Source organism: Aptenodytes forsteri, unplaced genomic scaffold (genome assembly GCF_000699145.1).
Source record: "Aptenodytes forsteri isolate BGI_AS27 unplaced genomic scaffold, ASM69914v1 C13067431, whole genome shotgun sequence".
In the NCBI taxonomy this organism is placed as follows: domain Eukaryota; kingdom Metazoa; phylum Chordata; class Aves; order Sphenisciformes; family Spheniscidae; genus Aptenodytes; species Aptenodytes forsteri.
In genome coordinates, this window is record NW_008801862.1 from 1 (window position 1) to 549 (window position 549).

Genomic DNA, 549 nt, shown 5'->3' on the forward strand with positions numbered 1-549 from the left:
CCCAGCGAGTGGGTCAGCTGGAAGCCCTGGAGGCAGTCACAGCTCTCCGACTCCTTCCTCACCACATCCAGGACAGAGTCCACCAGCTCCGCGCCTTCCGTGTAGTGCCCCTTGGCCCAGTTGTTGCCAGCCCCGCTCTGACCTGGAGGGCGGACCAGAAGCAAGGTGCCCCGTTAGCGCCCCGGGGAGGAACAGAGATGATCCCACTTCTCCTGCCCCACGGGGTTCACCCCTCACTTCCATCCCCGCCGCGCTGTTGGGATTCAGGTCCCCCAGGTCGCTGGCATGCTCGCTCTGAGCCCGTGCTGTGCACAGAGCTCCCGCTTTGGGACGCCTCCATCCCACGCTCACTCACCAAAGACAAAGTTGTCGGGCCGGAAGATCTGTCCAAAGGGGCCGGAGCGCACGGAGTCCATCGTGCCGGGCTCCAGGTCCACCAGGATGGCACGGGGCACGTACTTGTTACCTGTGGGAGGAACCAGCACCAGCATTACAGCCCTGCAGCCAGCGTCACAGGAGCCCTGCTGCGCTCCCTTCCACCTCCCCACA

General features: G+C 64.8%; 1 protein-coding gene across 1 annotated transcript; it reads right to left on the reverse strand.

Annotated features, from left to right (window-relative positions):
* Window positions 1–6: 6 nt before the first annotated feature.
* LOC103907132 (tubulin beta-4B chain-like) lies at window positions 7–497 on the reverse strand (the record flags this gene model as incomplete). The annotated part of the gene is made up of 2 exons (XM_009289237.1): window positions 356–497; window positions 7–142 (listed from the first exon to the last, which is right to left on the reverse strand). Coding segments are annotated over exons 1-2 (272 nt in total), but the record flags the coding sequence as incomplete, so codon positions are not given.
* Between the last annotated feature and the right edge of the window lie 52 nt (window positions 498–549).